Source organism: Microtus oregoni, unplaced genomic scaffold (assembly GCF_018167655.1).
Source record: "Microtus oregoni isolate MIOR12 unplaced genomic scaffold, Mior012 000053F_ref0000044, whole genome shotgun sequence".
Taxonomy (NCBI): domain Eukaryota; kingdom Metazoa; phylum Chordata; class Mammalia; order Rodentia; family Cricetidae; genus Microtus; species Microtus oregoni.
This window is the reverse complement of record NW_024543829.1, coordinates 4,506,705-4,520,402: the sequence shown is the minus strand read 5'-3', so window position 1 is coordinate 4,520,402 and position 13,698 is coordinate 4,506,705. Positions and strand designations below refer to the sequence as shown.

Sequence of the window (13,698 nt, the reverse complement as noted above, 5' to 3'; positions counted from 1 at the left end):
GAGGCAAGCAAAGAAAGTCAAGGGGCCAGGGGTCTGCAGCCCCCAACACTAGGTCGTTTGGCAGATAACACAATATCCAGGCAGTGGCATGGCTATTCCACTTACTTCACTAGGGACTTGCAGTGTGGGAGAATAGAAATGGATTCAGTCTGAGATGGAAGCAGAGCAGATTATGTGGAAAATGTACCATTCAGGCAAGAAGAGCAAAGTGAACCTGGTTAAAATCAGGGGCAGGCATGCATTTACCAGGAAGGGAGCCTGAGCCTGGTTAAAGTTAAGAACAAGCTCAGAAGTCATCTACAGGTGACTGCAAGGAGCCCTCAGCAGGGAGCGTTTTTAAGAGATGAACATGTTTAACTTCAACAAAAACAGAGCTATAGATTTAGGGATTATATGGCAAAAAAAGGAATGTTAGATCAACATATATTTCATAATTTAATTGTGCAGCTTATTGTATGTTAACCAGTTCAAATGATGCCACAAAGATTAAAAAAAAGATTGTCTTTGGGAAGAGGAATTCATAATTGAAGTTCAGGAGAAGATTCAGGGATTTAGGTAGCTGTCCATCAGTGTCCCAAGCAAGGTGTAACAAGTAGGAGCTTAAATGGGACACTGAAGTCTGAGAAAGAACAGGGGACACAGGACACGGCAGAAAGATTGTATTAGCAGAGCAGTAATGTCCGTAAGTCAAGTCGGCTGACATTTCAACCCCTGGGCACAGTGCAATCCAGGAGTCTGATGCCTGTGGCTGGAATGGAGGGGCATATTCCAGGCAGCACCTGGGGCTGTGCGTATGCGGTTTACTAGCTCCCTGTCTGAAAAGCCAGCTTTATAGAATTACATCTTTCTTCTGAATTTCAGTCAATCCTTTAGTAATACTGTGATAAGGTTTAAATTAGGGATTGAAAATTATCAAAATTCTCCATATAATCCTTATTTTGCTACAGTTCCATTTTTATTAACTTTTCTTATAAAGCCATGGCTTCTCAATACTCATTTCTTGTATTTTGAGCATCAGCATCCACCCTCCTTCGTACTGGAAGCCGCACTATCACTTCCAATTCTATGTATTTGTATGTTACTGGATCCGGTCTTGGCACCAGTGTGGAGAATATCGCAAAGGAGAAGCCAGTTGCAAGGTCCCTGGTGACTGTTTTCTGCTCCAGTGAGCACTTGACCCCCTTAAACCAATTGTTCACAATAAGCATTTGCTACCATCTTTGCAACAGACATTGATTGGATACGACAGTGATGAGGTTTAAAGACTTGTATTGATCGCTGCAGTTAGGCAAAAACTTTTCACACTACACAGCCAACTGAGAGATGGAGCTTAGTGGCCGTAGAGAAAATGGGCTGCGATGGTATACTGGTGCTACCTACTACCAATGCTCAGCTCTGGTTTTGGACTTCCTGCTAATGTGAATCTCTATGGCTTCTTTTCAGCCAAGTTACTGTAGGTCAGGTGTTCCTATTTGCACTCAGAAGAGGCCTGTGTGTGTGTGTGTGTGTGTGTGTGTGTGTGTGTGTGTGTGTGTAACTATACCCTCCATATCTTATTTCCATTTGTTTATGGATAAGATTTTTTATTTCATTTCCAGTTTAGCAACTCCTCAAAGATACATATTTATATAAAAACAAAATGAAAGAACCGTCTTTGATACCAAGAAGGAAAGATAAAAGAAATCTTTTAATCCTGAAAATGTTCAGAAATTTCTCTATCTGAACGATACATCTCTATTCTATATGGGAAAGGACTGTTCTGTAATAATCTGTGGCCATTTAAACTTCCCTCTGGAAACTGCATTCCGAGGAAGAGCTGAGTCCCTCACTTTCCTGGGCATCAAACACAGCGCCTTCAACAGTGTTGCGGTATTTCACTCTGGTCTTGCCAGTCTTTGGGATCTCTGCTGAAAGAATTCAGACGAAACACACCATGCAGTGTATAAGACAGGCAGAGTTTATTAGAAGGTAAAGAGTCATTGTTGACAACGAGGAGGGCAATGGCCTGAGCGGCCACTGGGGGATGGGGGTGGTGGGATTGGGCATCATGGGGGAACCTCAAGGTGAAAGGGAGCAATGGTCAGAAAGACCATTGTACTGACCTACATTCTTAGGTGTGCTTTGTATTACTTCGTTGAGTCCCTAGAATTCCTTTCTGGGCCTTTTCTTCCTGGGCCCAGTGACTGACAGGCTCATCTGAATTAACTCTTAAGGGAAGAGAACAGGTCATCTTTGTTTTTTTGTTAGAAACCCTCACAAATAGTAACCTTAGCATCTTTTCAACAGTTCCACTGGGATCTCAGAGCCCATTCTTTTGGCTACTAATCAGGGTTCCACAGCTTGCATTCCTTGTTTAACATGATGATTATAAAAGGGCCCAATTGCAGTGATCTTTAATCTTATTACTCCTGGGCAGTAATCTTACTACTCCTAGATAGTAGCTCTACCACTGAGCAATGAAGAATTTAGATGTGTAATCTTCTTTCCTCTTTTGTCTCTCAAGATGGCCTGCCTTCATTGCTTTGCTCCTTCCTTTCTTATTCTCACTCACTATGCTGGGGAACAAATGCAAGAATTTACACACACTAAACTTTAAATTCAGTCAAACTAGATGTTGTGGTCCATGCCCTTAGAAGACTGAAGTAAGAAAAGGATGACCATGAGTTCCAGGCCAGCCTGGGCTACAGTAAGAACTGTCTCAAAAATTGAACTTAGCCACAGCAACAACAAAGTTACACCTAACTGAAACTACCCAGTCAAATACTGGCTAAAACTCTACCCCTCCCTCCCTCCCTCCCTCCCTCTCTGTCTCTCTCTCATGTTTATGAGTCTATGCGCATGTGTGTATGCATGCTTGTGGAGGACAAATGTTCAAATGTTGACATGAGGAGCTTTGCTCATCTGAACCTGGAGTTCAGCTGATCTGGCTAGACTGTGTGCCCAGCAAGAATGCGCTTGTCTCTGCCTAGCAAGTGTGTCGGGATTATAGATGCATACAGCTGTGCCCACTTGTTTTTCTTTTCTTTTTCTAATGTGAGGAGCAGGAATCTAAAACTCGGGTCTTTATGCTTATGCTGCAATCACTTTACTGACAGAGCCATCTCCTTAGACCAGAAACTTCTTTAAATTGACTTCGGTCCCATGTTTGTTCCAGATAGGCAAAACATATATTCATACAAATATTTTCTATCTTATGATCCTTTATTTTCTTTCTCTTTAATTAAATTTTTAAAGACATTAATAAAATATGAACTCTAAAAATAATGTAAAAATAAAACAAAACAAATCCACAATAAATACAAATTGAAAGAAGTTTGGAGAATAATTCTGAGCCACAAATATTTGTGAAGAAGAAAATTAATGTGGAAATAAATAAACTGTGAGAAAGTAAGGAGCTCTTAGTAAGACAACTGTATTAGAATCTGTCCTATGTGTCTGTCACCTCAGTGGCCCCAAAGCACCACAGCTCTGCTGTCTGTCGGTCGTGTGAGTCACACTGTCCATGTGCTTTAGCAATCATGAAAATCCAAGCTTGGCAAACCCTTGCACCCTGGGGTTTGCTCTTAGAATGTGTTCTCTGTCATGGCAGGACGCACAGCCAGCCTACTAGAGACAAGAGACCATCTAGAACATGAAGACCCAATTCACAGAACCATGAAAAACCATAAAGCTTGAGTTGCTTTTCTTTTTTGAGACAAGGTCTTGATATGTGGCCCAGGCTGGCCTTGAACTGGTATTTCTCCAGCCTTAGCTTCCCAGGAGCTGGAATAATCTCTTAAACACCTGAATTTTGTGGTATTTGGTTATGCAATAATGGAAAATGCTTCTCTGATATAGTAGAGCAAACCTATGCTTACATAAGCAAATCTATGCTTACTATGAAAATAATTAAGGTTTATAAGCAAACATCAAAACTGCTGTACTCTTACAACTCTAGACTTACAACAATTTTTCTGTAGTTTTCAACCTGTTAAAATACCTTATAATACTCAGTGTTTGACTGCTACCCACACATTCTATAGTGACTATACCAATCTAAACAATGAACTAGGTACATGATAAATAGTTTTATTTTTAAACAATGAATTCATATTTTTTCATATAAAAGATGAGATTTAATCACCAGGTTTTAAAAAATAACTATATTTGCCAATATCTTCATTTTTTACAGAAGCCAATTTCTCTAAATCTGTAGCTTCATCTATCACATAGCTTTTACAGATTCATAATCTCTTGAATACATTTCCAATATCCTTTAAAAATAAAACTTCATAAAGGATGTTTGTAGTTAACACAGTAAAACCTAACAAGTTACAGGACAACTGTCTAGCCCTCCAGGTACCACTGTATACTTGATTTCAACCAAATATTGGAGGATTAATTCTCTGTATTTACTTTTATTAAAAAGAGGTTTTTGGTAGTGAGAACAAATAATCTCTCGTTTGTTGCCTGAAAGCCTAAAATAGGATCATTGGTTTCTAGGCTTGCTACTTGCTGCTTAGCAACCTGGCCTACGTGCCTGCCTTCCTTCCTGTTGTAGAGCACAGTGGACATGGGAGCAGGCTGCCGATAGATGAACACTCGGCGAAGGCACTCACAGAGGGCTGCATAGGAGGAGTTTGGAGAACAGGCAAAAAATTTCTTGTCTCTCTTTGATGCTTGGACATAACCTGCCAAAAACATAAGGGGAAAAAAAACTGATATGTTAAAATAAAGGGAGAAAAGTCAGGATTTAAGGCTTACTATTTCACAGTAACCATCACAAACTTAAGTCTTTCAGTAAAACATATACCATAGTCAACAATAAATGAATTCAGCATCATTATTCTAAGCCACAGTTTCTTCTAAAAGTGCAAAAATACAACTTTAATTACTAAGAAACAAAACAGGGTTTCTCTTCAACAAAGCATAATACAGTCCCATTTAATTTCCATGAGATAAAAAAATAAGAATTTGAAATCTTAAATACCAAAACACATAAAAATTTAAATGCCTAGGTCAAAAATACAAAACCTAAAATGATGTCTTAAAAAACTTTTTTAAGCAAATGAAGAAAACACTAGATGATGGGAAGAGCTCCCATGCCCTTGGGTTGGCAAAAGTAGTGCTCAAAAATGGCTACATTAGTGAAATTGAAAGTTTAAAAAAGATCCTCATCAAATTATAATGACATTCTTTACAGAAACAGAAAAACAATCCTAATATTCATAAGGGAACACAAAGGACACTAAATAGACAAAGAAATCCTATGCAGAAAATAATGGCTAGAGGTTACGACAATACTTACAGATCTACAGAGCCACAAGACAAAAGCAGCATACATAATACAGACACAACAACAGACACACAGACCACCAGAATGGTATAAATAAACACAGCCAAGGCGACAGCACAGCCGACAACAGAGGTGCCCCCAGCAGGCGTTAGCATCCTACAGCCTCTGAGACAAGAATACTGGGAAACGGTATCCACAGGGAAAAGAAGGAGACTAGTCTCAGTTTGAAGAATCAACTCAAAGTGGACCAAAAACTTTAAGACCTGTAATTCTGAAATTAGTAAAAAAAAAAAAAAAAAAGATGTAAATAACAATTAATAAAAAAGCAAGGAATTTCTGGGAAGGACTACAATAGCTCCAAAAATAAAACAAAAGACGCCATTTGGTCACACGGGTTAAAGAGGTAATGCATGGCAAGGGAACAACTAATTGTCACAGAGTATCGAAGCTGCCTGTGCACTGCAGAGATGACTTGTACCCAGAAGATACAAGGGAACAACTGATTGTCACAGAGGATAGAAGCTGCCTGTGCACCACAGAGATGACTTGTACCCAGAAGATACAAAGAGGTCACAAATTATCCCAATCCCAAACAATTCAGTGTATAAATGGGTGATGAAATGAACTGGCAGTTCCCAAAAGTTGAAGCACAAATGTCCAGTAAACATATAAAGAATGTTCAGCATCTTTACTGTGGAAATTCAAATTAGGTCTCCTCTGAGATTCTACTGGAGAGTAGGCAGTATAGCTGTTGTTACGAGAACAAAGGACAATCAATGTCGAGGAGAATGTGGGCAAAGAAGAGCAGATGGGAGTGTACGCTGGTGCAGACTATGGAAGTCAGCACAGCCTGAAAGACAGAACTACCGTATGATCCAGTTATAGGGTCATCTAATGGCAGAAACCAGTTAGTGCCCATGTTTATTACAACACTATTCACCGAAGTGAAAATATAGAATTAGCTTAGATACCCAACAAATGAATGCATAAAGAAAATGTTATACACACACTCCCAAAATACGGTGTTTTAGCTACCAGAAAAAACAAAATTCTGTCATCTATAAACACAGCAAGGGATAGAAAGGTTGATCAGGCAGATGACAATGTAGGGAGAAGAATGGTTCTAAAGGAAGTGGGAAGTGAAGAAGGAAGGAAAAGGGAAGAGACAAAATAGCAGTTTTTCTCAGATGCAAACTAGATTTAAACGCAAACATATATTCATATTCTTTACATGGGTTTACATATACACATGAACTGAGTAAGTCATGAGACGCAACAGGTCAATACTGCTTTTAAAACATGACGTAGGATGCAAAGAGGGAAAAGTGAAGATACAGGGATCTATTTGAGTAGATGAACATAAACTGTACAGGCAACTTTGATAGTAGTGTCCATAAGAACTCAAGAGTCCTAGCTACTAGAGAATTGATTTAAGTTAGGATCAAGCACAGCAGAAGTCATCTGCAGGAGGGTGTTGCCATGCAATGAAGACTCTAAGCATCTAAAAGTGACCTGGAAGAACTTTCCTTTTCCTGAAGGAAAAAGATAATTACAAAATAGGAATTACAGTAGAGCCGTTAATTAATCCATCAAACCTCCCAAACTATTGCAAGACATACAAATCCACTTAGAGTCCAAGTGAAGCCGTCTAGTCATATGTGCTAGGTGATAAATTCCTCATCAATTAAAGTTCTACAAACATAGGCTTTAAAACCCGCACTTTTACATTTATGCTGCCAGTTTAAAGTAAGTGTCCAATAAAGTAATAATTGTAGCTAATTCATATAGCAGACCTCCCACATAATATGGGTATATTTCAACATAAAAACCAATCAAAGTGTAGTCTATAGTTACTACTTCCTCTTGTTTTCACTGTGGTTTGGATTTTGAGTCAGACTCTTGCTATATAACTGGCTGGTAACACACTCCTGCCTCATCCATCCAGATGGTGGGAATGTAGGTTTGTACCACCAGGTCTGGCTTCTTTAGCACTTAAGTTCAAAGAAGTATGTCTTCTCATTAAAAATGTACATCCCTATACAGCAGCTGTATAACGTTTTAGAAGATTACTCTGAAGATACTTAAACAAGTTGCATGTACTGCAAGGTCAAAGACCCTGATGATAATGTATTTTAAGTTCGTATTTAATTCAACTCATTAGAAAGATTCAAATGGTTATATTGCCACTTCCATGTCCATTCTGTGTTATCTTCCATGCAACTGTAATAACAGGTTCATCTTTGTATTTTAACACTTTAACCCTGCTCAACAGAACACAGACACCCAAACTGCAGCATGAACCAATTAACTAGCAGGCCTGGCTCAAATGAAACAGAGCAGCTTTCATCTGAGACAACGACTGCTAGGGCGGCCTGGAACCCTCCTGAGGAGCAGGCTTTCTACCTAGGGTGGACTGGAACCCTCCTGAGGAGCAGGCTCTCTACCTAGGGTGGCCTGGAACCCTCCTGAGGAGCAGGCTTTCTACCTAGGGTGGCCTGGAACCCTCCTGAGGAGCAGGCTTTCTACCTAGGGTGGCCTGGAACCCTCCTGAGGAGCAGGCTTTCTACCTAGGGTGGACTGGAACCCTCCTGAGGAGCAGGCTTTCTACCTAGGGCGGCCTGGAACCCTCCTGAGGAGCAGGCTTTCTACCTAGGGTGGACTGGAACCCTCCTGAGGAGCAGGCTCTCTCTACCTAGGGCATTGAAGGTGGCGATGTGCTCCCACATGTCATCCTGCTGGCTGCAGTGTGGCTGCCAGAGGAGGGCATCGACGTCATGGCGCAGACAGAAACAGGGCATTTCTTTAGGATCCACGGTGACTGAGAACAGATACTGGTTGCTGCCAAGATTCACCTAAAGGGATCAAAATCAATTTATTCAAAAGTTAGTAGTGAAAACGGACATAAGACATAACTGTTTTGAAACCAACTTTTCCTCCTCCATTCTTCCTAAGACAAGGTCTAAGTCCGCAGCTCAGGCTGCCTCGTACTTGGCAGTCCTGCCCCAGCCCAGTATTTCACACGTGTACCAGCCACCATGTTTTGCTTGCTCTAAACTCTGAGGACCTGGTTTCTGGATTGATTCCTCATAGAGATCCTGAAAGGAATGTCTCTGTTACACTCATTTTAAAGCTGACAGAAGCAATGATGTGGGGCACTTAACTTGTCCAAGGTCAGGATGCGCTGAAGCTACCGACAAGAAATTTGGACCCGGACTCTCTGTTCTTAACCATTATGCCATCTGAAGGGATATTAGCCCACTAGAACATGTGGCTCTGGCAGGCCTCGCCCCTCTCCTCTCCTATTTCCTCGCCTTACTAAAAAGTATTACATTACATTCCTGAAGCTAGCCCCCAAGGTCTATTCCCTTATTTGGCCACTTCCCTCTCCTGAGGCTGACCACCAAGTTCCAGTTACCAAGTATGGAAATCCAACAATTAAAATCCCCCTTTGGCTCACACAATTAACACCTCATCCTAATGTGGATTTCCCCCTTTACCTTAACCAACAGCCATTCTCCTATGCATCTGCCTCCTCTCTATTCAAAGGCAGTCCTTTGTCCCCTTCCCCTTCTCCCTCATCCTCTATTTCCTGTCTTTGTCTCTTATTCCCTGCCCTCTGTCCCTCTGGGCCAAAGAACTCTTCTTTGTGCGGAGAAGTTGGTCTTGGGTGTCCTTTCACTATCCACCCCTCAGTGTCAGTAGTCAGTTTAACATTTGACAGGAAGTACCAACTGAAAAACAAGAGTGCTAAATCACAGAACACAAACATTAAACTTGCCTAGTGTTAACTTGTAAATAATACCAAGAATAATTAGCAGCCACTACAACTTAGGAGCACATTCTATATGCCAGGCATGTTTTAAGTACTAATCTGCATAGCTCAAGAGGCTGTTGTTATCTTCATGCAATAGTTGAAAGTAGTGCCTTGAGATTTTGAGTAATTGCTTCTATGCTACAAGGGAAAAAAAAATCACATTATCAGATAAGGCCTCAGATCTACTTATCAATAGCTCCACTGTGTTCCTGAATCATGTTACTGTTACTATCAATAATATTGTTAGCAGCTGTTACTGTAATACTGATACTTCAGGAACTCCATTTCACTAATTTGAGACTCACAGTTGGATCTCACTCACAGGGAAATTTCTTTAACAGCGCCAGCTTGCAGCCATATTCTTCATCAACCATTTTATTATTGGAGGTTTAAATATCAGCAGAAATAATATCAAATGTAGATAGTAAGGTTAGGGTCAGGGCTGAGAGGCCCAGTGTATGATATATGCTGACGTGAGTCCATAAATTCTACAGTCCAGTGAAGAATGAGATGTTGGTTAGGACGCTTGAGGCTAAGGAAAGCTGCGAAGGCTGTAGCGTGAGGATTCAATGGTTCACCAGGGCAACCTACAAAGCTGCCCGCTCATGAGAACAACACCCAGGAGCGGGCATTTAGAGAGTCTCAGAGCTCTCTCTGCAGCAAGGAAATGGCTGCTGTGCTTTCGCCACTGTTTATTTCTTCCTTCCCTTTGCTCTGGACTGTCAGTGGCTAAGTGAGACTTATTTTCAAAATTCCACTGGCAAATGGCTGTTACAAAAGCCGCAGAGGACCCAGCACTGCTTCAGCTCTTTCCTCACATCCATCATTTTCCTCTGGATTACTGAGGGCTTTCCCAGAAGGACAAACCTAACTGAGCTACAGGAAGGCTACAATAGAATCTACATAAAAATGTGTTTACTGTGAAGAGAGTATTACCATTCCTAAGGACAGAACTAACTCATCCCGGAGTCTCCTATGCATGACTGGAGAGCAGCACCAACTGGAAGCTTAACTAAGAGATCAACCACGCAAACAAGAGGTGAGTCCCTTGTTCTCATTAGCTTGTTCTCCGTTCTCTTCTTCCGTTTACTTCACCTATACTTGTGCTATATGGTATATCAAAGTGTATTCCAGTCTGCCTTTACTGACTCCTCTCGTCCTCTTACACATTCTTCTTATCCCCCAATACACCGTGCAGTCATCACCTGTTCCTGGAATACTTATCATGATCCCATTTCAAAACTGATCATATTTGATGTTTAATAAATCATAACTGTCATCAAATTTGACCAAAGTATTCTTATAAAAAATATAAACATACTGAATGAATTACACAAATGAATTCTATGCCGAAATTTGTAATTGGCTGTTCGAAAGTGAAGGAGAAAGCGACACTACACCCAAATGTAGTGCTGCATGGGCTGAGTTGGGGAGTTACGGCCGAACGCTGCTAGAAAGCACATCACTGGAACAGACAGTGCAATCTGAGCATCAGCTTTACAGTGAGACTATTCTATCAATATTAAATTTCCTTAATGGTATTCTGGCTACACTAAAAGAATGCCTTCATCTTTAGTGCCTACATCAAGTAGGCAAAGGAACAATAAATGCAGTTCATTCTTAAACTCTACAGCCAGAAGAAGAAAGGAAGAACAGAGGAAAAATATGGTGGCAAAAACTTGGCAACTGCTAAGATTTGAGCTACGGACTGAATTGCAGCCCCCTCCCCCATACATGATGTACCATACCCTGGCATTGCAGAATGTGCCTATGCTATTTATCACATCCAATACCTTTCAACCAAACTATTTTTGCAAAACATGTATTTCGTTCAATTTTTATCTGCCAACCTTCTATTTATTATCCACAGCTTTTTAGAATTCCTATTATCAAGAACTTACCACATGGGTTGTTTTTAATGTATTGCCATCAAATCTGCATAAACTGGAGCTCTCTTCAAAGAAAATATCACATTCTTCTAATTCCTGAGCATTACATGGAGGTTTCTCTTTATCTGGATTTGGATTCTTAAGCCAAAAAAATAAATAAATAAATAAATAAAATAATTAAAAAACAAGTAAAAATCAAACAATAAGAAATAATTTATTCATCCTAAAAAAGATGTCAAAATGGCAGCTTTGGTCATCTGGACACAGTGTCTCAGGCCTATGAACCCATGACTCAAATGCTGGAGACAGAAGGACCAAGCATCATGACTTCAAAGCCAGTCTGGGTACACAGAGAGACTGGTTTAGGCTGGACCTGCATCCTGTACCAAGACACTAAAACCAATCAACCAACCAACCAGTCAACCAGCCAGCAACAACAAAAACACTTAGGTACTGTAATTATATTTTATATACTCAAAGACGAAAAGAAAACTGGGCATGTTGAGATATGGAAGACAGAAAAAAAGGAGCTAGTGAATTTTTTCCATATGAAAATGCAAAGTGAGAATAGAAAACCAAACATGAGATAGGTGATTAGCCAATGCATGAATATAAAGACAGAACACTAAACACTACAGCACATCACAAATCACGGTATGTTTAAAAACATTAGAGTACTGAAAGTCACAATAATACGACTGCTGAAAAGCAGTGATAAAGAAAAACACTAACAGCAGTCAGAAGAAACTATTTTGCATGGCTGAACAAAGATTCAAATATCTGACTTCTCACAAAAGCTCTTTCAGCCAAATACAATACAGCCTTTCTAAAACGAACAATAGCTGTGCTACCACTGAATCATAATCCTCACAAAGGCAAATGAAAGAACTTAAGCAAGAAAAGTAAGTCTACCAACAAAAGCCGAGAGAATTAATCACCAGATTATATACAGCACTGCAGGCAACACTGAGGGAAATTCTTCAAGGAGTGAAAAATGTAAGTGACGGCTGAGTCAACACAAATGGAAAGCAGGGAAATGAGGACCACCTAAGTGAATGACTTGTCTCTCTCACTTTTGCTCTTCTTCAAAAATCTGACTAAGGCTAAAAATACTGTATTATGAGGGATCGGAGTCAGAAATAAAATATATGACAATAATACAAATGATAAGGGAATGGATATATTATATAATCCTTAAGTTGTACATAAATAATACTTTTTAAAAGACAAATAATGTCAGAGATAGACATGACATATAGACAAATATTCACCCACAAGTGTATACATTAAATGATTATTTTAAAAATTAATTATCTAAACTACTTTGAAAGCAGAAAAATAACAAACTAAGCAGAGGAGAGAGATAAACATAGCAATTAAAGAGAGAAAAAAATTTAAAGTCAACAGAAAGTGATATTTAAGGTAACACTCTCTGTATTAAATTGAATTGTCAAAGCTCAGACGGCTAATACACAACAGCAAGATTACATGATCTTCCATGATGGAGGGTGAATTCCCTAACCACTCTCTGATATAAGCATTACCTAGGTATCAAAAGTGGGTAGACAACTTCCAAAAATGGAAAAAGAGAGCAATTTACAATCTATCATTTCCCTAGCTTACTGATGTTAGATATATATGACAATACTGTATGTCTCTATTTTTCATAAAACACTGTCTGGGGCATAAGTAACTTCTCTCATAAATATCAATGCTTCTTTGAAACCATGAAGTTTAAAAAGCCCTCGGCTTAATAGTTCATTCATTAAAACAATTACTGAGCTAGAAGATGGTGAAGTAGCAACAAAGAGCAATCTTCCCCACAAATCTTAACTAAAGACTAGACTTGAGAAAGAAGTAGGAGGCGCAGAAAGGCAAAGGACACAAAACACAGACACAAAACACATAAAGATAAGAACACTGACTGTTAGCTTTATAAAGGAGCAAAGCTCCAACTCCATGAGACAGCAAAGGGAAGCAGGGACTCGGTGACACTAACAGAGAGACATATTTTTCTTTTATTATTTTTATTTTTTTATTTTTTGGTTTTTCGAGACAGGGTTTCTCTGTGGTTTTGGAGCCTGTCCTGGAACTAGCTCTTGTAGACCAGGCTGGTCTCAAACTCACAGAGATCCACCTGCCTCTGCCTCCCGAGTGCTGGGATTAAAGGCGTGCGCCACCACCGCCCGGCTGACATATTTTATTTTTATCTCACTTTATCCTTTTTTTAAATTAGGTTTTATATTGGTTAGGCTTTGACTATTCTGTTCACCAATGTATGCTCGTGATGACGTAGGGAAAGAGGGACTTACACACTTGCTGGGTGTGGAATGCGGTACAGTTCACACCCATGGCAGTTTTGCTTTTAGTTTTGTGAGGAAACTCGAGTAATTTCTACACTGCTTACGTATGTAGTGCAGAGACATCTGTACATTTATGTTTATTACAGCACTATTTACAATAATTTACTATACAATCAAGTCTCGGATATTGGCATATAAATGGCACAATTGTAATTGCTGCTTCTGTCAACATTGGTTGATTCTTTTAAGGAATCTCAAAATATAGCTACACACATACACCATGTAAAATATGCCTTCACATTTCTGTATATATATTCATAGTAAAATATATAAATATTAGAGTTTCAATCCATATTAAAACATTAATTAGGTTGATAATCACTTATCGGTGGCATTTACATAAGGAAAGGCACATTA

At 39.6% G+C, this 13,698-nt stretch overlaps 1 protein-coding gene across 2 annotated transcripts in view; it reads right to left on the bottom strand.

Annotated features, from left to right (window-relative positions):
- Positions 1 to 2,819: 2,819 nt before the first annotated feature.
- Nudcd1 (NudC domain containing 1) overlaps positions 2,820 to 13,698 on the bottom strand; it is a 42,315-nt gene continuing 31,436 nt past the window's right edge. For both annotated transcript variants that reach the window (XM_041637483.1, XM_041637484.1), the window contains exons 8-10: positions 10,991 to 11,116; positions 7,968 to 8,127; positions 2,820 to 4,670 (exon numbers count right to left, since the gene is read on the bottom strand). In XM_041637483.1, the coding sequence (XP_041493417.1) occupies positions 4,378 to 4,670; positions 7,968 to 8,127; positions 10,991 to 11,116 (579 nt within the window). In that variant the 3' untranslated portion in view covers positions 2,820 to 4,377. The remainder of the gene's footprint in view (positions 4,671 to 7,967; positions 8,128 to 10,990; positions 11,117 to 13,698) is intronic.